At 35.1% G+C, this 26,362-nt stretch overlaps 1 protein-coding gene across 7 annotated transcripts in view; it reads right to left on the reverse strand.

The window, feature by feature from the left end:
* Positions 1-26,362, reverse strand: part of NBEA (neurobeachin) — a 459,156-nt gene that overhangs the window by 43,326 nt on the left and 389,468 nt on the right. For all 7 annotated transcript variants that reach the window (XM_077173791.1, XM_077173789.1, XM_077173793.1 and 4 more), the window contains 3 exons: positions 23,350-23,469; positions 12,506-12,658; positions 2,054-2,221 (listed from right to left, as the gene is read on the reverse strand). In XM_077173791.1, the coding sequence (XP_077029906.1) occupies positions 2,054-2,221; positions 12,506-12,658; positions 23,350-23,469 (441 nt within the window). The remainder of the gene's footprint in view (positions 1-2,053; positions 2,222-12,505; positions 12,659-23,349; positions 23,470-26,362) is intronic.

Genomic DNA, 26,362 nt, shown 5'->3' on the forward strand with positions numbered 1-26,362 from the left:
ATAAACAGATCCCAGGAAAACAGAAAGCAGGTCTAAATCCATCTATATTTAAACATGCACTGTAAATTCTGATTAAAAATAATTTAAAGTATTTTTTAATTTTCGTATGACAAACCAAAAATCAACAATCCTGAGATCTTGGAAGTAAAAGCATACTGTTTTTAAATGGATGCTTACAACTTTATTATCTATGCACAACAAAAATAAGGAGGATTTACTTTTTCTGGTAATTTTTCCTTCTCATTTCTATCAATGAAATTTATGTACAAATCTAACTTACTGCAATGAAGATTAAGTTGTGCTTTTAGAAATTTACAGTGTAAATTGCCTAAGAAGATGTCTACATGTTATTGACTTAAAGGGCATGGGTTAGATGTACAAGTGAGTGAACAAAAATGTCTCCATGAATTTTCTTAAATTTCTGATGACAAGATATGCAAGCAAGTAGAGCCCCAGGAGAGCTGAAGAGTCTCATCATGTCATAAGATGTTAGATAAGGTGCACAAACAGACAGATAGACCTCAATCCTACAAGCTGGCCTGTGGGAGTAGACCCTAAAAGTCAAGACATAGGAGTCTGCCCATGCAGATCAGGGCCCTAAGCCATGCAAATCCCTTGTATTCATGGTGCTGGACACCTGCTTTATACTTTAAAAAACATTGCTTCTTCTTATCTCTAGAAGAGCCTGACTCTTCTCATGCTCAAAGTTTTAAATCCAGAAAATTATTATACAGATGTCAACATTAAATATTTGAGGCAGGGGGAGTCAAAGCAATTGTGGCCAGTCTTAAAACTGGAATAAGAAAATATTAGTTGTTTAGAAAATCTAAGCTTTACAGTGCATGTAGTGAAAATCCAGTTCTAGGAAGCCTGGGGTCTAAATGGTGTTTTAGTTCTACTCCTAAAAAATCACCAAATGTAACAGAATGCAGCAATGCACTAGTAAAAAAAAAAAAAAAAAACAACCAACCAACCAAAAAGAAAAAAATCCCAAAACCCTAAATCAAACCAAAACACAAAAAAACCCAAATCAAACAAAAAACCAAAAAAAAAAAAAAAAAAAAAAAAAAACCATGACAAAACTCAGTAGTTAGCTGAATGAATGCTTTCTGGAATCTATTTCTTTCTGAAATCTGTAGATTTCTGTCTGCAAGATTGGAAACAAACAAACAAACAAAACCCCATTGCCTGGCAATGTACATTATTCCTGTTTTGCATACAGCAGATGGCAGCTATCTGGGGGAATGGAAGATTGTGTGTAGAGCTTCATCACAGCAGTACTCATCTAGCAGCTGTTGCTTCCTCACACTTTCCACCAAATTTCAATTGTTTTAGCCAACAAATGAATGTTGCTAGAAAATCATCATGCAAATTAATAGGTACTAGAAAACCATCATTAAAATTATTAGTCTTATTGAAAACAGTCACTGGAAGGAAATGTAGCAGGATATCTAGAACGATTTTCTTTTAAAATTTACTGATTAATTTAAAACACTCACTTGTATATATTGCAGAAGTATATATATTTAATTCATACGCATATATTCATAAGTACTTGAATACACAACTAATAAAAAGCATTTTATATTTTGATAACAGTTTGATTATACTTCATTTGATTAAAAATAATTTAAAGATTTGCTGCAGTCACTCTAGAAAATACATTCTTTCTCAGACACCTTTTCTGACATCATCACACATCATCTGCCTGTAAAGGTTAGATTTTTGTTCTCTATGACTACTATGCAGGTTTTTTTCCAGTTTTTCAGTTCTACTAAGTGAACTTAATACAAGTAAATTATAAAATGTAGCAGACACTCTATTAAAGAATATACATTGCAATGTAATTTCCTACACCATAACTGAATATTAAATCTATTAGGTTCATTTGTTTCATTGCTAGTTTATTCATACTTGCTTCTGAAATCACCTGGGGCCTAAGTTCTGAATCAAGTCAAACACATCCATTTTGTTCAGCAATGAAAGATGGAAAAAGTACCATTTCTTGTGAGATGACAGCAGATTTTAGCATGAAATGACAGTAAACACCTACCTCCCTGAGGACAGGATCAGTGATACTGTCCAGGTTCACAGAGCCTTCATATGTTAGGTAGTGGAAAACGTTGAGTGCACGCACGGCTTCTGGTCCTCGTTGCTTGTAGCCAAATATAAGGTCAATCCACTGATGAAGTTGACATGATACAAACTCACTTTCCAGGGCCTGCAAGTGAAATTCAGGATTAGGAAATAACTGAGAAAACATAGCAGGCATCACTACATTTTCTCTTCAGACTTATTTGATATATTTGAAATCTTTCAAACATTAAAAAAAATTAACTTATTCTATTGAGAGAAACATGAAAAAGATAGTATCTTTCTCCTTTACCTTTATATCATGCTAATTTTCTTCTCAGCTACTGAGTTTCTCCCAGCTGCAAGTATTTTAATAATTTCTGGGCTTTTCAATTAGGCTAGTTAATTTGTCAAAAAAAAAAAAGATGGAAATGGGAAAGAGAATTCAAAAAAGCAGTCTTCCAGCTAATTTTCAAACTAGTTATAATTAGTCTTAAATCTAAAATGGAAATTCCTCCATTGTTTTTATCACACTGCCACTACTCAACACGAACACTTCCCAGCTAGGACATGTCTTTCTGAAGAAATTTCAAATTTTACAAGCTGATAAACTTTGGGAAAATATTATTCATTTTTTTCATTTACGTTAAAAGGAAGTTGCTTCAGAACTAATCATCGGGTGCTGTAGTAGCATGCCATGCCCTGTTTACTGGTGGCAGCCCCCTTCTCACCCCACAAGCAGGACTAGCCTCAGACAAGGCAAACCATGCCTGGGTCATCATGTAACCATTCCTCAGAGATTTTCCCTGTAATGCTCCTCATGGAAGAAGAACTCTCTGTGCTTTTGTGGAAAACTGGACACTTTTCTGTCAAAACCAGTGACTATTATCTCTGATGAAAATGGATGGGAAGGCTCAGGCTTAAGAGCTGACATGTAGCTCAGTATTCAAGGGCTTAAGTTCAGCATACCACAAAAAGCCATAAAGAAATTTTGCAGGCAACCATACAAAATTTTGTTGTTTCCTTTTCAAAATCAGAAGCCATCATATGCATAATGCAATATTATTAAAATAGCATTAACATTGCTGAATACTAAATAATATTAAACGAATACTATTTAGTTTCAAATCATGCCTCCCAAAAAATAATTTTAAAATGCCGTGTCCTTAATTATATTGTACTGTGCATGTACAAAATGATACAGTCAGCAACTACATCATTCCATATAATATTTTCCATAGGACGTTTACATCATTTAGAGTGCAAGATGCTAGCATGCAAGGATAAAATTAAGTATGCCACAGCAACAACCAATAAAGAATTTCCTTACTTTTAAATGCTCAATTGTTAATGTTCCTTTTGTATGTAATAAAGATTTTTAAGAATTTAAAATTTAAAGCAGTTATCTTTCTAGCATCCACCTCAAATCCATTTGCAGCAATCAGCCTAAAAGTTCTCTTGAGCACCTGAATTCTGCATATTTATATTTTCTTTTGATCTCTATATATTTATTATTATTTTATTTGTTTATCAAAATGTAATTAACAAAAAAATTAGGTATTTCTTTGGTCAAAAATAGCATTTTTTTCCTAGAATATTAAGAGCATTTCAGGAAAGCAGCAGAACTTTTGATTACTCAAAGATCAGACAATATGTTTGAAAAAAATCGATGCTTGGTTTAAATGACCATATTTCACACACTTTTCTCATCTAATACCCTCTCACTGGTGTTAGAATCACAAAAATGTGGAACCATTGGACAGTTTGAGTTAGAAGGGACCTTAAAAGGTCATTTAGTTCAGCCCCACTGCAATGAACAGGGACATCTTCAATTAATTCAGATTTCTTAGAGCCTTGTCCTGTCTGACCTTGAATACTCCCAGAGATGAGACATTCACCACATCTCTGGGCAACTTGTTCCAGTGTTTCATCATCCTATAAACTATAAAAAAATTCTTCCTTATATCTTGTCTGATGTATTTTCTTTTAATTTAATGCCATTACCCATTGCTGTATCTCAACAAGTTCTGCTAAAAGTTTGTCCCCAGCTTTCTCATAGGACTGTTTAAGTACTGGAAGACCACAATAAGGTCTCCCCAGAGTCTTCTCAAGGCTGGACAATCCCAGCTGTCTCAGCCTGTCTTCATAGGAGAGATAATCCAGACCCTGGTCCTCTTTGTGACCTTCCTGTGGACCCACTCTAACATGTCCATGTCCTTCCTGAGGACCCCAGAGCTGGATACAGCACTTCAGGTCGGGTCCCTCCAGAGCAGAGCAGAGCAGAAGGGCAGAAACAACTCCCTCGACCTGCTGCTCATGTTGCTTTTAATGCAGTCCAGGATGAGGTTGGCTTTCCAACCTGCAAAGAGACTTTATTGGCTCATGTCCAGTCTCTCATCCACCAGCATCCCCATGTCATTTTGGCAGGGCTGCTCTCCATCTGTTGTCCCCCAGACTGTGTGGATACTAGGGGTTGCTCTGACCCAGACACACCACCTTGTACTTGGTCTTGTTGAACCTCATAGATTCCCATGGGCTGCTTCCTTTACTTGTTCTGGTCCCTCTGGACAATATCCCAGCCCTCAGGGTGTGCCAACCACACCACTCATCTTGGTACCATCTGCAAATCTGCTGAGGGCGCACTCGATCCTACTGTCTATGTCACCGTTGAAGATATTAAATGGTACTGGTCCCAGGGCAGACCACCACTTGTCACTGATGTCACCAAGCTGATGCAACTGTCCAATCAATTCCTTGTCTACTGAACAGTCCACCCATCAAATCCATCTCTCATCTGTTTAGAGAGAAGGATGTTGCAAGGGACCATGTTAAAAGCAAGTCCAGACAGATGAAACCTGCAACCCTTCCCTTGTCCACTGATGCCGTCACTCCATCATGGAAAGCCACTTGGTTGGTCAGGAAGGACTTTCCCTTGGGGAAGTTGTGTAGGCTGTCCCGAATCACCTTCCTGCCCTCCATTATGTCAGCACAGATTCTAGGAGGATCTATTCTATGGCCTTCCCAGGCAAGGGGTCAGTAGTTCCCAGGGCCCTTCTTTCTACCCTTTTTAAAAATGGGACCAATGTTGTCCTTTTTCCAATCACCAGGGACTTCTGACTGCCATGACATTTCATGGAGAGTGGCTTGACAACTAGGTCATTCCCTCAGGACCCTGGGATACAATTCATCAGGTGCCATAGATGCATGCTCAGGTTCCTCAGGGGACCACCAACTAGATTTTCTCTTAAAGTGGGAGGGACTTTGCTTCCCAAGTCCCCATTTTGCAGTCTAGTCACTTGAGAGGTGTGGGAAGAGAAATTGCCATTGAAGAGTCAAGTAAAAAGTACCCTGAGTACCTTGTTCATTGTGACCAATTTATCAGTCTTGCTCATGAGGGGTACTGCACCTTTTTTGACCTTTCAAGTTAAAAGACTTAAGAGAGTTAAACATATATGTTTGATTTCCCTAAGGCAATTTCCACTTGCATGACCAGCCCTTATACAGCACCTTTTCATTCTAGAGGTCTTACTGACCCTGGCAGGTTTGGAGAACTTATATTTCACATGGATTAATAGTTATTTAATAATTTATTAAGTTATCTACATTTTAACAGATGCATATCATGTATTTCTCTCCAATTATTTAAAGATTTATTGTACTATGTTTACAGGTATAATGGTCCTTAATTCCTTGGGGAAGAACCTTAGTTTCTTGAAGAAACTTTGAGGAAATATAATTATTTTGAACTATATATTTCAGAAGAGTGGAAGCTGCATAGTTTGGTACAGAATTTAGGGAAAGGACAAGAGTAGAAGGTGGAGAGAGGAGCCTGAACTGTGAAGAAGAAGGGCTCTTCATGGGCCTTAGCACTGCTCAGCCTCCAGCTGCAGGATGAAATGGGTGCTGTGTGATGTTCACGGCCTCCCAGCCAGGACATCCTGTGGGGTATGGCACCAGGCATGAAGAACAGGAAAGGCGCCCTCAAGGAAGGGCCACCAAAATGCTACAAAGTCTCACCCTGCCCTCAGTGGGTCAAGGCTTTATAATCTGGATTTATTTTAGTCCGGGGAAAGCTTTTTTGTATCAGGTCTGACCTGGTTTCTTCCAAGTACTTCTGCAACGCTACTCATGCGATACTTGCAGAATCCTCTCCCTAATTTGCTCTAATGCACAGGCTACTCCAACTCCATGTAAGTGCCTCCTGAAAATTTATGAGCTGTTCACTGTCAACGGTACATCGTTTGGTTTCTCAAGAATATGCAATGCTCTGTAGGGAATAGGGTGAGGGAATTTTCTGTATAAAACATAATTTGTAGGTACAGTAGGAAAAAAATACAGAAAAAGACAACAATAATATCTTTAAAATAGGCTGGTGATGGCCATAAAAATCAGCATTTTGGATTTAAATTATTTTGAGGGTTTAATTTTATGAATATTTTTAATATGAGCTATAGAAACATTAAAAATAATAATTATTACTTATATAATTATGTAATATCTATATAATTTGTAATATGGTTTTTAAAGATTCTTAAAGAGAAATAAGCCAACATCCACCTTGTTATCTATCATAACTAACATGTACAAAAACCAGAGTTTTATTCAAGCACTCCCAAAATGAACTTGTTTGAAAAATTATTTGGGCTTAATTTTCAAATAGCAACATTCAAGGTTTTTTTTTGTGAGTTTTCCTTTAAGAAAGGTATTTAACATGTTATTCTTTCGAGTGGAGTGACTTTTATTGTTAATAGGTAAATTGCAAGCATTATTATACATCTAGTATACACATATTTTGTGGGTTTTTTGTGTTACAGGCAAGCGTATGCACATATGTTCCAAAATCTGACCTGTAGCTGTTGTAAAATAGAAAGAGATATTAGTAGGTTGGTTTTAAAACTAAATTAAGTGATTTAAAAACTAAATAAAGTTATTTTAAACCAAATTACTTCTTACTATAGCTCTTCTCTGACCTTTATGAATGCTACACACTTTCCCCTATGCTCATTGTAATTTGATATTAAAGATATTTTTCACTGGCGTGTCAGTAGGAGGCAGTGGTTTTTATTGTAATACAGACTATATGCTGTGTAAAACATCAGAAGTTCTGGATTTATAAAATATCTATCCAGGTATTTTTTTGTCACCAGAGAAGTGGAAAACCCTGATGCTGCCACTTGTCTGGACCATGGTTGCACCTTCTCTTTCTGCAGTTCCTGCCTTGCCCTCCATATCCACATGCTGTCTGTCTCTCCAAAAAGCTTTCCATCTTGCTATTAAATTATATGTAATATATTTAAAGATATTTTCTTATAATTACTCTGAGATAGTTTGATTTTACAGATCTGCTCAAAAACAAATCATCAGCCATTTCAGCCTGTGAGCTGGGTTTCTCCTCTCCCCTCATATCCATGGTCCTCTGCAGCGATTGCAGATTCTCTCCACCAAATACTTTTCTTCCTCAGTTACTACTCCTTGCACTCATCAAAGTGAAATCCTTGACTTTCCTCATCAAGTATTTCAGGCAATACTGCTATCTGAGATTTGTTATGTTCTTTTAAGCAAAGTAATATTTTAATAGAAGTGATGAAGTACACTATACATATTTGGGTTATTCAGGGATGTCTGCAGAGAAACAGATCCTTTACGTAAGCATCTTCATGATATAAGTAAGATTCTTCAGCAGTATAGCAAGTTTAAAAAAAAATCACTGCTAAAAGTAATTAAAAAATCTGAAGTAGATCGAGACCCCTTTTGCCTCAATAAGTTTTACTTGGATAACCTTGGCAATACACAAAAGAAAACAAAGTGACTTTTGAGGAAGTAATATCAAGTCTTATCTACTGTTTATCTGGTAGAAAAGAAATATCAATTGCTGCTGAATCACAATTCAAGGAAGAGGAAAAGATCTTCCTGATTTTCATAGCACAGAGATTTCACACTAGATATTTCTAATGAGAATTCAAGAAGCTTTTTAATTATGAAATACTATGCATGCTTCTGAATAGCCAGGGAATGGTACAAAAATGCAATTGGCAGCAGAAGAGTGCAAATAAATCATTTCAGAGAAAGAAAGAAAATTCAATCTTAGTAACAGTTATGTAATAGGAACAAAATATGTATAACAAAAACAAGACATGGTTTAGTCTTTCAAAAACATAATTTATCATGAATACATTTTTCTCAGCACTGCAATTTGTAATTTAATATGTGCATAAGCCATAATTAAAATATCATTATAATTAACTTTGAATTACACAATCTTGCATCTTTTGTTTCAAAACTAAAGAATGCTTATTATAAAAGCTGTGCTTCAGTGTTTCACAGTGGTGTTCCCTGCCTTGATTTAACATGCTTGACTTACTGACTGAGTCTGTTCTATTTCTGGCTCTCGGACTGCTCTGAGTCTGTGGGGACTGAGAGGCTGAGTAGGACTACAGATGCACATCTGTGGAAGGTTCTATGCGTGGATTTTTTTCTCCCTGGTAAACTGGGAGATTATGATTGATGAGCCCAGCATTAGGGTAATGTTATCAGGGACACTTTCTGCCTCTGTCCTTTGTACCGTTGCTGAGGTCAGACCATAATCATGTTAGCATTGAACATAGTGCTTTATTAATGTTTCATGAGTAACTCCATCGTAATCAGTCTAGCTTTGGAAGGATAAATAAAGCTGCTACAACAATCCCTGATGTATAAATCGAATGTTGAAGGTACTGTAATAGGGCTTGAAAGTAACTTGACTGTCTTTTCCAGGCTTTTTAATAAGTCTAATTTTCACAAGTTTAAAGGAATCTCTTTTGAGGGAAAACCATTTCCACTTCCCCGTTTAGTCTGAAGTGTAAAACAACCACCTGAACAATCTAATGATACAATAAAAAATCCTAGCCTGCTATTTATTAATTTGCATAGAATTTTAGTAAAGCTCACTAACCAATTGGTTAAATTGTGCTGATTTATTTCACTGTGCCTCTGTGATGTTTCCTAGGCTATTCTGTTTTTTCTTTGGTAAGTATCAGGATGACATGATGGCATTCTTGCTGTTATTTAAAGAAAATGCTTACATTCATAAATGTGCAAGTAGTATATAAGGATTTTTATTTACTCCCACATAAAATTACACATAATATATGCCTGCAGAAAGCACCAAAAAAAAAAAAAAAAAAAGAACAAAAGAAAACAGCATCAGCTAGGGAAAAAAGATCCCACTGTAATGTTATGCACTCCACATAGGATTCTTCCCACTGCAATGAAATTACTACCGCTGATTTTAATAGATAAGGGATCAGGAAAACTCTTACTTGAAACATTCCTTAGTTTTCTGTAAAAATATTCTCTACTTGCATTGCTAAGTTGCTCTAGAAATCCCAGGCTTGCACAAGCTTGCTGTGTTTTACACATCACACCCAGGCTATTTTTTTCTGCAAGAAAAAAATGTAACAGCCAAAGCCTGGCCTGGGGATGACCTATCTGAATAATACATCTGCTGGCCAGTTCAAATAATGGAATCAGACATTAGGTAGTGAATGTCAAACTTTCCAATCCCTTTTGTATTTGTTCCTTTGACTAGTTTCATTGCAGAGACAAAAAAAATGGGGTACTGGCAGTTTGTTGTGTGTGTTAATAAAACCCTACATGAGGAAGTTTTTCTAAAAATTATAACACATTCAAATTACTACATTTTAAAACTGTAATTCCATTACTTCTTACTATACATACTATCTGCATTTTCATGAAAAGGATTATCCTTCTTTAGCTACTTGCTCTTCATAATAAGCTTTGTAAAATATTATGCATATATCATGCTCTTTAAACTCCCAAAGTTATTCACTTTGCTTTTATCCTCTGAACTCCATCCAAATGTGAATGCTTCTGTTTTCTAGTCACCCAGAAGTGAATCCAATATTCCAGGTGCAGTCTCAAAAGGACCATAGATAGGTACAACTGTTTACATCCTCTGTGATGTAATGATTCTCCATAGATGGCATCAAAATACACTTATTTCTGGTGGATATAGAATTACAGAATTTTATCTAATCTAATTGCTGTTCATTGTCACCCCTACCTTGCTACTGCTCTATTTTTGGTACTGTTTTTGTTCCCAGACTTCTGCTTCTTATTATCTTCTATTCTTTTCTCCCAAGGTGATTTTCAGTCTATGTTCTGCATCTAATTCAAATAAATCTATGCCTCTTTCTCCTGTTTTGTAGGCAGTTCCTAACTTTATTATCATTTTCAAGGTTTCTGACTGCTCATTTGAAGACAGCATGTATCTGTGTAGAGACGAATTTTAGCTCCTGATCATGCTCTTGCTAAAAAAGTAGATGATGGGGTGAATAAAGGCCATGCAGAAACTGCCTCCTGGCAATACTGTACAAGAATGGCATAATGCTCACATCTTTGAGGAAAGGGCTGGAAAACAGTAGAGGGAGGGTCTGATACAAATGGGTGATAATTAGTGATTTTAGAAACTGCAAAGTACTCAATTATTTGAAGCCTGTAATTATGATACTACTCTAGTCTTAACATCAGTTTGTCTGTCTCCTGGCAGTCTGAGCATACTTACACACATGTGGAATCACTCATTATCTCACTATCAAGTCCTATAGCCCTAAGGAGGCTTAAATGCTATACCCTAAATTTATGTAACCAGCTGTTTTCTTCAACAGCACAAAAATTTTATGTGGAGAGCTGCTATGCTACTTTCCAAAAAGCAGGAATTGCACAAAGGAAATTAAATAAAATAAAGCTTAAGCTTTTTTTCCAGGTGATCTCCTATCACATAGTACCTTCTATCCTCCTAGTAATAATTCCAATATTGTGGAAAGAAAATATTAATGAAGTACAATTTAATATAAAAGGAAGATTCTTAAAAAATTTAAGAATGGGAGTCCTTACTATGCATCTCTCATTATATCCCCCAATAGGTGGCAGCTTGCTTCTCTGTTTTCACCAAGGAATCACACTTTGGTTCTTTCAGATGTCAAAACTAAACCTCTAGGTCAACTTCAGTGTGCTTACACCTGGGCTCAGTTTGGGTTTACCCACAACTACAACCCAAAAAGGGCTCTGTGCAGCGACACAGGCACTCCAGAGACACCAGCCTGTGACTGCACATCCCACACTTGGGAATTCTAATGGACTCCAGCAATCCTTTCAGTACACCTCCCTCTAGTAAAATTGCACTTGAATTTCTTTTCAGCAGCTGAGACAATTGTTTGTTTTTAAGAATAATTTTCCAATATATCTATTATTAGAGAAATTGGCCAAGAAAGGTTCTTCAGCTTCTTCCTGTCAATGACAGACTAATCTGTCAATGACAGAATACATTTCTCCTGGTTTGTGTAGTACATTTCATAAATCTCAAGTGATGAGGTTGCCATCACTTCCTTTGGAGACTGATGTACATATGTCAAACCACTTATTCTTCTAAATGGAGGACACTTCTAAATCATCTACATCTAGGAATAGGTTTTGTTTTATAATATTCTTCTATTCTTCTGAACTTAATAGAGCTATTTTTTCTATCAACTTCCAAAGAACAATTTTCTTTACATAGACAGTTCTTAATATTAAGTTACCAAACTGATCAGGAAAAAACCCCAAACAATTCAACACATTGATAGATTTGCAATGCTACCACAAAAGCACTACTGGGAATAATGCATAAACTGAACAGTTCTGCAACCCTATGGAAACCCACAGCTTACTGAAATCACAGTCCTGACTCTTTAAGAAAGACAAGCAACATGCATTTTACGGAAGAACTATTTCCAGAATAATACGATAAATTGAAGTATTGCTGGCCAAAGCGCCTGAATATACCCTGCTGTTCCTAAAAACTACTAAAGGCATACACATGCATTAACTTTATCAATAATAAAATGTCTATCAAAATTAAAGAAAAAATATACACCAGAAATGTTCTACTGCTTAAATTCTGGAGGGCACATGATGATATACATCAGAGTAGTTATTTTGCAGAATTTCTTCAAAGACTGCAGTTGTTTGCTTATGTTCACATTTCTACATTTCCAGTTCATCTTGATGAACAGGTAGTGCACATCTTTAGGTGAATAAAAACTACAAGATGGCTTGCAAGATATCAGCATTTATAATATTCTTTTATTTTTTGATGTAGAAGATGGTGAGGAGGAGCAGACATAAAATTTTCAGGCTATCTTGTATTGCCAGGCTCATGCACGTCTGATGCTTTTTCATGAGAGAGTAAATAACTGAATTTAACTTTCCATAATTTGGGCACATGGAAGGAAAATCTACTATAAAATAAAGGGTTCTGTCAAGCAAGACAGAATGCAAATTCTTTGCTTTTTTATTTTATTTCTCTAAATCTATTTCTAAAGAGATGAAAAACAGAACTAGGTTAGCTGACTAAAATACAGAACCCCTTAGACTAAATTAAAGTACAGCTTACCATCCTGTTGATACGGACAAAGTCTTCAGGTTTCTTGGCCCAGGGAGGGAGATCAACGTCATTCACAACAATTTCATCTTCCCTGACTCCTAGATTGTAGCCATTACTGTTGACAAACATCTCAGGTAGGTAGTAAAATTCTGGAATTAACTCCTAGCAGGGAGAAAACACACAATGAGACTTCACATTTAACAGAGATGCTAAATTGTACTCTGAGAATCAGGCTCTCTTGTACTACATATTAAAGCATACCTGGGGTTTTTTATGTTCTGTGCACCTTTTAAAAGAAATTTTATATCCTGCTTTCTTTGACTTACAGTCAAATGTATTCCACATAATGAAATATTCAGACTTTGTTTTTCCCATATCTGTTTTTATGAAAAGCACAACTTTAGACAAGGCAGTGCATATGAGTAAAGGAGACTTCTTCAGAATAATAGCTATAAGAAAATTTATGCTAAGCCTTCAATATGAAAATATATTGGATTTTTAAATTACTATTTAACAAAAATATGTAAAAAGGGGAAAATTTGCAGATATGACAGTGTCTTGATTTTCCTTCCTTTAATTCTTTAATTGCGTAAGAAAAGGTGGTAAGTTCATTACCATTATAATGAAAAATAATACATGGTGAAGATATTTTTCTACTGTAAGAAAAATTCAAGAATAGACAGAGGGAAAAATATCAGCACAACAAATGCCCTTCAGACAGATATTAAAAAGTGAAAGATCAATAACTGCAACATATAATAAACAATAGGTAACTTGGAGTGTGAAGTTTTCCCAATTTCCAGAATAGCTAAACAGGAATCCATTTTGACATAATGAATATTGCTGTTTGCTCCTGTTATTTTAGCATTAAGTATTGAACTGCAGTAAAACAAAAAAGCTTTAAAGCTCACTATCTCTTCTCTAATATCCAGATATGGATTAAATTCACCAAATTACATTGTTAAAACCATTATGGCATTCAGCTGGGTAACATGATAAAAACTGATGACACAGCACCTGAAATCTGAGTCTCTTTGTGGTCCTTTCAAAAGCTGCAGATATGAGAAGCAAAAAAAACCCCACTGCAGACACAAACTTATCTAATTAAATCTGATCTGCAACTCCACAGAGAATAGAGCAGTTAAAGGAACCTTTCAAATTTATAAAGTAATTTTTAAAAAAGTGTATTCATTACAATTTTAAGTATGTTTAGGAAGGCAATTTAATTACTTCTTTATATCATAATATACTAATATAGGTTAGACTAAAATGCAAATCCAATCAGTATCTAACTTCTATAAAATATTAGCCAAGTAGACATGCCTGAACCTGAATAACTCATCATGAAACAAGCTACAATTCCAAACAGAAAAGAAAGAATTAAATTATTAGATGTAGTACATAATAAAACAGCAGCCAGAGCAAAGCCAAAATGAGAGAAATCCTGAATATCCTATAATGTTAAAAGAAGAAAGATTCATTTAATGCCTATCTTAAGTTTTATTATAGACACCTCTAATTTATTCAGAGTATTTCTTAAAAGCACTCTTCCCCCATTCCCCCAAAACATGATTCACTAAATCTCAGGTTCCAAAGAAAGCCCTTTGGTTTTCTCTAATGGAGCCCAAAATAGAATTAATGGTCCTCAGAGCTGGAGAAAACTATACAGAAATCTTTCAGGACTTCAACAAATCACTAACCCAGGACTCACAACCCAACATATACTACCACAAAAATCACTGACAAACTAAGTGCATTGCCTTAAAAAGAGGGAAAAATTCATAAGGACCTCAGAAATATCAAAAAGTCAAAATTATTCTTAAAGCAAATATTTAAATGAAGCAGAATTTATTAAGGAAAAAGCAAAGTTTGTTTCTACCTTGTATAAAAGCCTTGAAGCACATAGCACTGGTTGCAAGTACTATCAATTTTTATTCAATGTGGTGGCATACTAACCTTCAGTGTCACAGCAACCAACTCCTTCAATTCCATTAAAGAAAAGTTATTTGTTAAATTTCCTTTTTCAGTTTTAAATGTCATAGCATGTAACTGTGGACTTTTACATCTACACATACCTGAAAGATTTGCGCTACCCAGAGACACATCTAGTGTTTAACTGAATTCTACTAACCTTTTGGCTGTGGGGGTATCTTGAAACAAAGGGATTTAAGTCACTGAGTATTTTTAAAGGTATTTCTATTTAGTAATTTTATCTTTGCTGCTCTTTGCTTTCAGGGTAATTTAATGTTCCCTTGTCTGGAATAGCAGAAAACATAAATAGAAATAGAATAAACAAAAGTATGTGATTAACTTTCTTTATAAGATTTATTGTGTTGTGTATGTTTAGTTTGAGCTGTCTTATTCCTGTGCTCTGGAAGTTAACCAGTGCCAGACTTCTGAATCCTCTTCAAATAACACTCTCCCTAGAATCCTAATCATTTCAGTTACACATCTCCTGGTAGGTTGTTTTGTTGGGTTTTTTTTCAGTCAAAATAAAAATACCTAAACATGGTATTTAAAAAGGATTAACTAACCCACTCTGTTATAGTCTCAGCATTCTCTTCAATGTTATTTTTAGTGCAGCCTACAATTACAGTGCTTATTTGAGTGCTATTTAGCATGAATTGAAATTTTTCTTGAAATGTGAGCCATGTTGCATGTGACCTTTCCCAGATACTTGCATATTTCCCATACTTTGTATCAACCATTCCGTTTTCTTTTATAGCATTTGATGCTCCTCTTGTAATTTTGCCATCTCCACTGCTTACTAGACTAAGAAACTACAGCGCTTAAAAATAGCTCAGATAAATATATCCCCTTCTCATTTCTAGAGGATGAATTAGTATATACTAAAACACAGGCCCAGTATGAAAGCCTGGGGCACCCTGTATGTATGAACTTCCGATTCATGTATTTAGCTACTTAGATGCATAGAAAATACAACCAAGCTAGAGATGGTTGATAAAAAATTTGGGTTTTATGTGTACATTCTTTATTCTGCTGTAAGAAATTGAAGAAGCTGTCTCTTCTATCTCATGCCAAAGGCAGGCAGTGGCTGGGCATAGAAGGGCAAATATCCTCTTCCCCAGGGCCACTGAGCATGTTTCACTAAGAGAAGTATAAACTGGGAGAGGCAGAGAGTGGAAGGATTAGCAAGGACAGTGAGGCAGAAAGGATGGAGCCCAGGAGCTTTCTGGGAAAAGAAACAGACAGCAGTGAACCTCAGAGGAGACGACAAGATGACAACTGGGGCCCAGAGAGAATCATGTTAACTAAGAAGCCACTGAAAGTTGCAAGAATGTACAAAAGAATGCAGGAAAATAAAACACTAGCAAGGACTATTTTCAAAACCTATTAACATTTTCTCATCTAGAGTTTGTTTTTAATTTGTTTCACAAATGGTCATGTGCCAGTTCATATTCTAATAAAGATTATGACTTGAGAGAGGCGCTCTTTTGGTGCTTTTTCTGTTATGGACAGGAAACAATACCTCAAAAAATAGCAGTTTCAGGGTGCTATTCAGAGAGGTGACTGTGTCCATTCCTCCATTCCAGATGAGGTTCAGCTATGACAGCTATCCTGCAAGATATCTGTCTACCCTGTTGTCCCAGAATTTGAGTGAGAGCAATTCCACAATTCTTCCATCAACTGGTCTCCAGTGTTCTTTATCTGGGGAGTTTTACCTAGTAACTACCCCAAATCCTTCATTATGCAATCTAAGTAAATCTTCCCTCATCCTAGCTATCATCCATCCCAGATACTGAGAATAAATTACTGTTTTGTCTTTGCATTGTTTATTGCATGTTTGAAAAGCATTATTTACCAGATTTACAGCCTTCAAGCTCCTAAAAGTCTAAATTAAGGATAATGATGTATTGCTCCATTGTTTTTGTTACAGAAATGCAAAATATTCCTCTAACCTTCCTAAATAAGCTAGCAGATTTATTGCTAAACAGTCCATAACTTAATTTACTTCTTTATATACTTTGGACATATCATATTTTGTCACATGTTCATCACACAGAAGCCAAAATAAATGTTTTTGTCAACCTCTGTAGTCTTTACATTGGGGATGGAGATCACATACTTTTCTGACAGCATCTGCTATTTTTCATTCACTTCAGAGCAGAGTGTAATTTGTCATACAACACAGCTTTTTACAAATCACCAGTTTCATACTTCAGAAGTGTCATTGTTAAATTCACCCTGAAGATAGGGACAAGGAGACTCAAAAATTAGCAGGGGGAAAATGTATCTCATAGATAGTATTTACGTCAAGGGATAGGACACAGAGGACCTTCTGTCTCCAAATCTGCTTTCTGCTTGACAGACAAAATAGTTGATAAGAGGTTTCTCAAAAATCCTATTGCACCTTCAGTGGCACAAGTGGTAAAAGGCAAATGTAAAGCCAGATCTGTGCAAAGAAATGCTAGTTTGAAGCTACCATGACTTTGAGAAATTTAGGTCTCAAGCCACAAATGTTCATGAAAGATAAATCTCAAAATATTTTTTTCCTACAATACACACATTGTGTCAACCAGTGCAAATCAAGACATGAAGGAAAATATCAAAACAAACAAACCCATAAAATAGCTTCCCGACAAGTTACATCATTTAGCAGACATAAAATGAGGGAATGTAAAGAAAAAACACACAGAAAACCCAACTTTTAAAAGTCTGGAATTTTTTAAATATTCACAGACCAATTACGCATTTTAAATGCATATGTTATTGCATGCAACTCAGCTGACCTATAATTTTGCATTAACTGAAACTAATCAGTAAATGTTCTTGGCTTCATTGCTCTTGCCAAACGACATTGAAATTTCTAAATAAATCTTTCTGAATACATTACCTGTCATGGGTAATTTCTTACCACAAGAAATATCTAGAGTTCAAAGAGTTAATAAAAATAGGGATTTTGTGATCTAAACCTATTTGCAGTAATTTCTGTCTAGTTGTCCTTGACATTTCATCAGCTGGTAACCTCCTCTGCTCTCCTTTCATTCACACTTCTAATAAGACAGGTTAGCTTTCCATCATTTAATAGTCAGCTGCCTTTCAAACCGCCCAAGAAGCTTGACTCTTCTCACATGAAGAACAATGCAGTAAAGCTATTGAAGGGTGTATAAAAAAAAGCAAAATTAATATTATAACAGACATTTCTTGTCTGTAAATGTGATCTCTTGTTTATTTTAATAGCTATACTAAAACCCCAAGGTATAGTTAACAGTATTATATGCCTTGTGTTTTCATATAAGAAAACATCCCCCAAATGCATTTTCTAATTTACAAGCCTGTGACAAATCCAAACTGCTGAGAAATTAAACTTTAAAAACATGTCTTCAGGTGATAGAGAACCGCTATTAACACTATTATAATTGTACACCACTTGCATCAAATCTGACATTTCTGTTTAATATGTTTTGCTAAGGGTATACCATTTTATGGCCTCTCAATGAAATCAAATTCAACCCAGACGTTTTCACTTTTCTAGTATAATTCACTTCAAGGTTTTAAAGCTTCCATTTCTTTTTCTTTCTTTCTTTTCCTCCCAAAAGGTTGATCCCCTGGCATCCATTAATTCCACAAGAGTCTAGTACTGGGTCAATGAGTCAGTCATGAGTTCCTCCATTTCACACGAAGGCACTTCACTGACATTTTGTCAGAGCTACCTTTCTAACTTCTAAACAGAATATTCAAAAAGTAATATAACAAGTTTGAGAGGTATTAGGAAAGATTAGCATCTGAACAGGAGGTTCTGGGGAAGTCAATGTTACAAAAAACTGGAGGGGGGAGGGGGAGAGGGGGTTAGAAAGGAAAAAATGTGCAAGCTGACTGGCCAAGTTATGGTCATTTCCGGGTGACTTGCTTCCTCAAAGGTCACCCCGTGAACGTTCATTCTTCCTCCAGCTTGTACTGATTATCTCGAGAGAAGGTCGATGTTGATAAAGGGAGACACAATAAAATAAACTGTGTTATCCAGGCTCTCCCTTGTGTGTTACCACTCTAACACAGCACATACTGTATTAATTCTGTTTCATCCACTGTAGGTGAATGAGTTTCTTGAAAATGAACCAAAACAACCTGAGAGTAAGGAACAACATGGTCTAAGTAAATCTCTAATCCTTTATTGAGCAATAATCTATCATACACTTCATTTTTCAAAGGTGGTCTACTTTTTGCCACAATTCGAGATGCCAGAATTACAGCTTGTTTTCAGGCTGATTAAGCTACTGCCACAGCCCTATTTTCATTAGCTCAGTGTGAAATAATTCAGTCCCAGAAGAGATTACACATATTTAAAGGGGAAAGGGAAGGAGGGAAAAGAAAGGGAGAAACAGAGAGAGAATGCCAGGGACGAAACGAGCATGGGAGGAAAGGAGCTGGACAGACAGAAATGTAGCTTCCAAAAGAGACACAAATTCTTTTGCAAATTTCAGGTATTTGGTTTTTAAATTTTAATGCCAAATTCTGTGAAAGTGGTTTGGATATTTTTTCAGTATTTTTTCAGACAACATTGAGGCTGTAAAAGAACAGTTGTGGAAAGCATCTGCAGTACTTAAAAATCTCAGTTCATTAGTTAAAATTGACCTACTTCAGCACTTACTGAAGCACTTGAAAATAATGTACCTTATAGTCCTCTTTCTTAAACAGTAACTGATGTAAAAAACCCTCCAGATTTTGCTTTCCAAAAAAACCCTTTTTTATTTTTAATTAGACCTTGTTAGTAAAGAATGAAGATATTTCATATAATTATTTAATACAGTGCGTGAGAGCAAAAATTGTGGCCATCTTACAACACACAGCAATGAAGAATTTCAGATTAATTTGTTTCACATGCTGTTTTAAAATTATTTCATAACCTGTGCCACAATAATTAATGAGATTAGTAAGATCAGAGATAAATGCACTTAAAGCAGCTCAGATGAATTTCAAATGTACGATAAGGAATACATGAATAATGAACACTTGCTAGTCTTAAGAGTTTTCAAAGTTTGCTACTTTGATGTATTACCTCTATTCTATGCACTAAATATTTACCATAAAGACTTAAAAATTCTTTAGGATGGTGATAGAATTTACAGCATGTATATCATAAGGAAATCCACACTGCCAAGCCTTTCCCCCCGTGTATAGCTAGACGCGGAGCCAGAAGAAGCTACACAAGTGTACAGAACACTTTAACAGAGATCATGCCTCCAGATTCCGTACTCACATACAACATGTACACATCTTCTCTTTTGCACATTCTCTCCCTCCTAACAGGACTGCTGGATAAATACTAGAAGTTGCCAGACAGCTGACCACTAGTTTTTGAATAAGTCACACTCTCAGAGCTGAACCTTTTCTGTTGTGCAAGACAGTGGATGCTGCTCTTAGGAGAGTGACAAAAATGGCTAGAAATTTTGAGGGGGTTTCTTGGTAGTTCCCCAAACCTCACTGCTTTTCAAGTCCCTGAAAACTTGATTCAAGTGTTTGAAAAGCCTGCAAGGCATTCTAAGCAGCAGCACAACTAATCTGAAAAAATTAGGTATTTGTAGTATTAATAATAGTCCATTTCCCAATCATTTTGCAGAATGAACTTCAAAGCCTTAGGGAAAAGTTGGCCCTGATGTAATGGCATTGAGAAATGAAGTTCATTAAGATCTTAAGGAACAAACAACAGCAACAATTAGCTGCTATACTCATTCTTGATTGATTGCTAAGAAGCACAGACTCTGCAAATCAATGGGCCTTGCCAGTGCTTTGCCAGTCTACTTTGAAAAAAAAAAAGGTTTACAAATAAGGAGTTTGCTACTTCCCTTTGTGGGGATATTCAAACTCAGAGAATACTCAACTTCACCCTAACTTTTCATACTCTCTTGCTTAAATAAGCATTCTTGCACTCTGATTCCTTTCCTCTGACGTTCTTTCCCTCTTTGTTCCTTGAGAAATAATTCTCCGTTTCATATGTTTGCATATTTCATAGCATTTATGTGTCTCCACTTTAGATATTAATTACCCCACACATACACACATTTTTCTACCTGTATCCACCTCCTAAAACACATTTTTTGTTCTTATGGCTAGCTCCAGTTTAGGTATATCTTACACTTGATGGTTTCCAGCAAAGAAAGCACTAAGCATTTGCTTTATCCAACAAGAATTCATACTAAAAACTGGACAAGAAAAAAGAGAAAAACAATAACATATGCTCTCTGAGAACATAATGGCTCTGAATGAATGACTAATCACACTGTTTCAGGTGAAAATTATATTTAATGAGATATTCTAGTTGTTATACCCTAAGGATAAACCTTTGGTATCATGATAAACTTTATGCCATCCTGTTGATCTTAGTTTCCTTCTTAAACTGAAGACAAAAGAGGAATGCATTGACATATTTTGCTTGGGCTATTGAAGTACATCTCAGTAGATTTATTCCAGTAGTGGCTTTGCATTACTATACAATAAATTATTTTGGTAGTTCAATATATCGAATACTGGTATTAAATATCCCCTAATTTCTACAGATTTGTTTTGTTAGATAATTTATGAATGTTTTCTATTTGTTTTAGCATTTCTTAAAGATTCAGCTCATTTTTGAATATCCTTTTATTCATCTATTTTCATCTTGAACTGAATTAATTAAAAATAAATCAATTCAATGTTATTTTCTAAACCCACCTTTCCTGCATCTTCATTAATTAACAAACCTCTATTTTAAACAGCAGCTTTAATCCCTAATGTATCCCTGAATGGACAGGTCAGGGATTATCTGGAGAAAACATTTATTGACTAACATACCTCATCTGTTACTCCCATATTAGATTTTCTGTAATGACTTAGCTCCAAGTAGTATTTCTCTTTCTAATGGCATAACAGAAATGTGTATATATGTATTAATCTGATTAGGGGCTCTATAGTAGACTGCCAAATGTATTCTGGAACACCTTGTTTTACAGGCTTTCCCCTAGGGCAATTCTGACCCTTAATTTTTACTATTTTACCTGCTGTCCCCAATTCCCTTTCTTACATTCAGTGGCATTAAAGAATATAGCTACTTCATTTCTTCACCTTTGCCTTCCTTTTCTGAAGGTATCTGGTTCTGAGCATCTTTTTAATATTTGTTTTATTTTGATAAGTTGGGGTTTCTTAATACAAATACGTTTTGCAATACAGCTGTTATCCGTCCTTAATTCCTTCATCCTTGCAATGGCTAGCAACAGCAGTTTAATTTATCCCACTTGGTTCACAAGACTCTAGTATTTTCAGACAAACATTTCAGCTAATTGTTTGACTGATAACTCATTTGGTTGCTAGTTTAAGAACAATCCTTTCACTAATTATATACCCCACTTGAATACCATCTCTCCGTCTGTCCACAGATATTCCTTTATCTTTTGCAATGCCTTGATGTATTTAGCTGCCCTCCTCCTGTGTACCAAAGCCAGACAAGAAGATTACAGTCACTTCCAACTGTCTTGCCTTGTTTCTCAGTTTAAGGCTCTTATCCTTTGTTTGAGCCCCACTCCTAGGAAGTCACTCTCCCAGATACTCTAGTGGAATTACAGGAAAAACAGATTTCATTGAAAAGTAAAAATCAAAATGTCAGCACTCTGAAGATATATCAGATATAGTAGATATTACCTCAAATTGCTTCCAAATTTGGAAATCTCCTGTTTTTCTTACAAGGGTAAGAGCGATGGTACTTAAAAATCTATTGAGTTCCAGACAAGCATGAATAAACATAAAATGGTTTGTAGGAGATTCAGGTTGATTTCTTTAAAAAGCATTTTTTTCCCATATGTTAAAATGACCGTACAATTTGCAATTAGTTATTCTAACTAGCAACTGAATGACAACAACGTGATTTGTCTGTTCTGAGACTGTTGGAATACTTACGCAAACAAGAGCTCTGGAATAAAAAGAAATCAACAAATATACATATTTTTAAATTTTTTTTCTTTGCCAAGACAAATAAATAAAAAAAAATTAAAATATAAATAAAAATATAATGGCAATATGACCATTTCCTAGTATGAGTGGTAGTATATAATAGAAGAGAAATATATTCACTGTAAAAAATGTGTTTTTTTTTTTAAAGACCAATTTTTATAGTGAAGCCTTTACCTACTTTATTACTAGAAAATGAGAATCAAGAAGGGACCATATTATTCAAAATATTTCTAGATTTTTGTTTCCTTTTGATAAGGTCCCATGTCTATGAACAATAACCCTTTGTATTTAACGAGGTAAATACAAAGGTAAGGAATAACAGCAGTAAAATCACCCTGCTTTCTGGCTGTTTCTGTATATAGTGTAGAAGTTGTTTTAATCTAATGTGTATTGTTGCATAATATCCCCAGGCACATTCAAGTAAAAGCTAAAGCTGTACAGAAAAGCCAACATTTTAAATGGGTCTTGTCATTAATGCTTTATTAATTGCCTCAGGCAATGCAAACCCAGAGCTAGGCAAGCTATAACAATATGACACTTTAAGGTCAAATCCAATTCCTGCTGTGTTTTATGGAGTGGGCCAAATATTGAGTTAACAGCAGGAAAGAACAATTTATTGAGCTTTTCTCCATCTCCTGATTATCTGATCTAAATTAGATCAGTTAGGTTGTTTTTCTCTTAAAAAAATCCCATCTTTTGTCCACTCAACTTCAAAGAATCTTTGATTGTTTGTGTTAGAACAATAAACTTTATCAACATCTATTTATTTATGCTATACCTAGTGTGCTGAATATAAAGAAATGAGATATATAAAAATATAAAATATAACACAACACCTTCTTTATGTTTACATAAACAAAAATGCCATAATGAAATTGCATATTTATCCATTTATTTAACATATATGTTACCTTCACATCTGAGGTATCTCTTTGGCTGTTCCTCCAGGACCTGGCCACTGAAGAGAAGGTTCGATCTGGGTGGTCAAACTTGCCATCATTTGCATTTAGAAAGAATGTTGTAAAGGGCTCCTGTAGTTAATGAAATTATGACAGATTAAGAAAACAGTACAAAGACTCATGCAGCAGGTTTCTGTCAAAATCCAAAAGCCTATTGCAGATCAAAATACTTCATAAATGCAGAATTAAAGAAAAATATGGCACCTTATAGTTATATGTACACATGGGTTTCTGCACTGAACATCTGAGTGTATTTCTTGGCAGTAACACATTTTGCACAAACAAATCCTGAGTTCTATACCGTAAGACTAATTACCCATCAGACATTTGTAGCCTAGTTCCAGTTCACAATGACTGCAACCACTACAAACACATTCTGTGTTATTTATATAACTAGGCTTTGTATACTCCTTGCATGTTGGTATGTCAAAATCTTTAAAAAATCCCATCTCTAAATCTTTCTTGTGTTTTCATTTAATTGAAAAGAGCTCAGTATGTTCCACTTTGCCTCAAGGTGACACGAATGGCTCTAAGGTTGTTAAGAGGCAGACTGTGGTCCCAGGATATGCAGCTTTATCATTATTTTGGGGCAGAGGCACAGAGATTAAATATTTAGAGTCTTTGCTTTCACTAGTTCTATCTGAAAGCATATCCCATTTTATACTAAATGGAAACCAGCTTTTGGGGAGGAAGAGCTCAGGTATTAGACAGTCTGGATGACCCATTTTTTATGTCACTACATTCCTCTGCAGGGAAGGGGTTAACAGTGGACCAAATCCTTAATTTGACAGTAGAACCTGAATACAGAGATCATTGGCAGAAACCCGGATTTTCACCACTACTCCATTAGCCCTCTTATTCAACCAATAGTTGGCAGTGTGCCTACAGGGATGGATGTTCATTCCTTCTTTTTCCAAGTCTCATGGGGAATGTTTTTAAGAAAGTCCTTCTGATTAATTCGTACTCAAACTTATTTCATTGCATATCCTGATCATCTGGAAATTTTGGTAATCAAAGCAGCTCATAATCACCAGATCACAATTTTTATTACAGTATTACTCATCTATTATTTGAATTTTATTCTAAACATTCTCTGTTTCCTTCTACAAAATTTTTGAACAAGTCAGGGAACTCCTCCATTAATAAAGAATATTTGAAGGAATTATGCCACGTTATACACATTGTGTGAAAATTACCTCAGATGAAAAACATATGAAGAAATGTATGTTTACATGGTCCTTAAGAGAAATTAAAATAAGGAAAACGTGGATGCAAATATAGTGAAAATATACAAAAAAAGGAAAATAAAAGATGGAATTCTGACTCCCAAAGACTGTTGTTTCTCCACCCTTATTCCACATATTTTCCCAGTTAATTTTTTCTATCATGCACAGCAGTCAACACAGGCTACTTTTGTACAAAGAAGAAAAAACTCTAATCAATTTTTTTCCTCTTAAAACATGGGAAATTAGTTTTTAATAGACACATTCAAAAGAATAATATCTTATGAATATTTTTCTTCTGAGGATTTATGCTAATCAGAGAATACTAATCTGTGTTAAATAATTAATTAAAATAATATAATTAAATACAAAATCATCACAATATAATTTCTTGTTAGAGGACCCTAAATCTCATTGCACAATGGCTTTATTTTCACTTGTGAATTTTGAAAGACTGTGTGGTATGGAAGAGTTTCATAATTTAAATAGAATATCAAAATCTAACAGTGGCTCAACTTGGTGAGTAGTATAAACTACCACAATGAACTGAAATATTGACAGAAAACAAGTCTTCATCTATCCAGATTTTTCAGTGCTCCATAAAGTGAATTCAATGTAAAATATAAATGTAAATGTGTAAGATTCCGACCCAGAAGTACAAAAAGGAAAACAATATATACAGAAATTGGATTATATTAATTTATTATTTAAAAATATGTTAATATTTAAATTTTATTAAATTTAAATTTTTCAATATTAGAATTATTTTGCTTTTAAATTCATTCCTTCTCCCAATTATCTGTATATATTTGCAATAGGAATTATGCTATTTTCTAGCTTGCACTGACTGAAAAACATCATATGTTCTTGATCTGAGCACAAATAATTCTGTCTTCTAACAGCTCCTACCCATCACTCTTTTCTTTATAAGATATATGTGATTTTTGTGAATATTATTGTGGAGCAGACTGTGGATCATTGCAGAGGTTCTGAAATCAGAAGCAGCTGATGGATTTAAAAGAAGCAGAAACCAGAAAAAATGATGTAATTAAAATAAATTATGTAAAAATATTAATCCAAACTTGCATGACAACATTATTTTAAGCATCTGAGACAAATACACAAAAGCAATAAAATTCATAATCAAGGATTAAACTTTTAGTAGCTGAGCACTACAGGGTGCCCTATTATGCTATCCTGCTGTGGCCTGTTGTGCCTATCTTTTTGGATTTTTAATCCTTAGCAGAAATTCAGAGCTTTCACTTCCTTTATCTCAGACCTCTAACATATTTTAAGGTAATTTTTATTCTCTGGGAAGTCAAGTGCTTATACAAATATAACTCATATCTGTATTCTATATACTAATTTAAATACTGTTATGATACCAATTACTGTCATTTCATGTAAAGGTTTTGTTGCTGTGAAAGCTATAAAGCAGCACAATGTTTTCATTAATACTCCATCTCACTCATTCTTAATATTCTGAATAAAATTCACACCTTGTTCACTGCCAACAAGGAGAGAAATTCGTGGGGGACTTGATTACATTGAACACAAGCTTGAGCTGTGAGGACAACAAATTTTTCCATTCAATAGCACTTCTCGCCCACCCTTCCCTTTTAGCCGTACCCAGACTCATTTGAATAATTTATGGTGGAAGTAGAGGAGGGAGGAGGAAGGGATGTGGTCATTCTAAGACAACCTATGTCACACAGAAATGTCCTTACAGCCATTTGTAAGAG

The sequence above is a fragment of the Agelaius phoeniceus genome, chromosome 2 (assembly GCF_051311805.1).
Source record: "Agelaius phoeniceus isolate bAgePho1 chromosome 2, bAgePho1.hap1, whole genome shotgun sequence".
Lineage (NCBI taxonomy): Eukaryota > Metazoa > Chordata > Aves > Passeriformes > Icteridae > Agelaius > Agelaius phoeniceus.